Source organism: Cyprinodon variegatus, unplaced genomic scaffold (assembly GCF_000732505.1).
Source record: "Cyprinodon variegatus isolate N-32 unplaced genomic scaffold, C_variegatus-1.0 Scaffold1080, whole genome shotgun sequence".
Classification (NCBI taxonomy): domain Eukaryota; kingdom Metazoa; phylum Chordata; class Actinopteri; order Cyprinodontiformes; family Cyprinodontidae; genus Cyprinodon; species Cyprinodon variegatus.
The window spans coordinates 237,051-238,395 of NW_015151533.1; the positions used below are offsets into that span (position 1 = coordinate 237,051).

Sequence of the window (1,345 nt, forward strand, 5' to 3'; positions counted from 1 at the left end):
CAATTAATTACGATTCGATACGTCTTTACAATAATGAAACTGTGTTTCAAAATATTCATGCATTTTATTTTTTCCTGTCACATTAAACACAAAGTGCAAACTTGTAAATCAGAGAGTTAAAACTTGAGATGTGAACAAAACTCTCTTAAAAGTATAAACTTGTTTGTGAAAAGTGAAAAAGTGAAGCCTCACCCGAGCAAGCAGACGTGAAACAGCAGGTAATCATGAGCTGCATCATCTCCAATGCTCAAACCATATTTGCAGCGTTGTCTGTAACTACAGGGTGATTGCTGCTCAGGCCTCCATTTGTTAATGTTTTCAGTCGACCTATTGGGTATATTTGCAGCTGTCTGGCTTAAAGTCATCTTGAGAGCATCTTTTCTGCTTATTTGAATGTGAATGTCATGCGGGTCACTATAAAATGAATCGATCTCATTCCCTGGACATCGATTTTGCAAAAATGTAAAGGAATCGATTCAAAATCGATTTTTTTACCCAGCCCCAGCGTACATTGTATGATTTTTTTGCCCTTTTCAGGCTGATTCTTCAGTCCGGGGAGAATTTTTTGATAGGGCCGACTTTCAGCCTGATTGTGCATGGCGTAGCGTACAGGTGGGGGTGACGAGGGGCGACCAGCCTCTCATGAGCACCTCCTGATCAGGAATCGTAAGGTCGGGAGAAAATCAAACATGTTTTACATTCAGTCGGTCATCGTAAGGGGGTCATGGGCAAATCGCTCAGTGGGCAAACAAGGATTCTTCATCTTCCTTTAAGATGTAAACCCAACAGCATGGTGGGGGGGCAATGAGTGAAATGGAGTTCTTTCTGTAAAATTGACAGACCGTAGTAGCCGTAGTTTGCTCAGCCACGTCTTTGTCAAAATACGTCGTCGCCTTTTCCTTTTTTAGGGCTTTCAGCACAAAATTGTACAAATATCCAAGGCAGCGCGTTTCATTCTAGTGAGCTTCATATTCCTCTGCTACTCATTCAGCTTCTGGATAGACGTTTAAGCTCCAGTACTGCAACATGTTGGACACTAAAATGCTAAAGTGTGATCCTCACCTGACCATCAATCTTCAGATAACCCGTCTGCCTCATGATCTCCTGCAGCTTCTGGTCAATTTCCACACTGAAAAAACAAAAAATGAAAATAAAAGAGTACAGGAAATAAGTCTTAGTTATGTAGAGCTTTAGAAGCTGGAGATCTCCCATTCATAACAGGAGGCTTTCATCAATCCGTCTTTTCATAGAAATCCTTCACTGGTGGCTCCCAATAGATATGATGGTGAAGAATCTAAGGCCCCGTCCACACAAAGTCAAAACGAACACGAAACGCTGATATTTT

General features: G+C 41.4%; 1 protein-coding gene across 1 annotated transcript in view; it reads right to left on the minus strand.

Moving 5' to 3' along the window:
• Positions 1 to 1,345, minus strand: part of map2k7 (mitogen-activated protein kinase kinase 7) — a 31,103-nt gene that overhangs the window by 15,803 nt on the left and 13,955 nt on the right. The window contains exon 4 of the mRNA XM_015400186.1: positions 1,063 to 1,129. Within this exon, the coding sequence (XP_015255672.1) occupies positions 1,063 to 1,129 (67 nt within the window). The remainder of the gene's footprint in view (positions 1 to 1,062; positions 1,130 to 1,345) is intronic.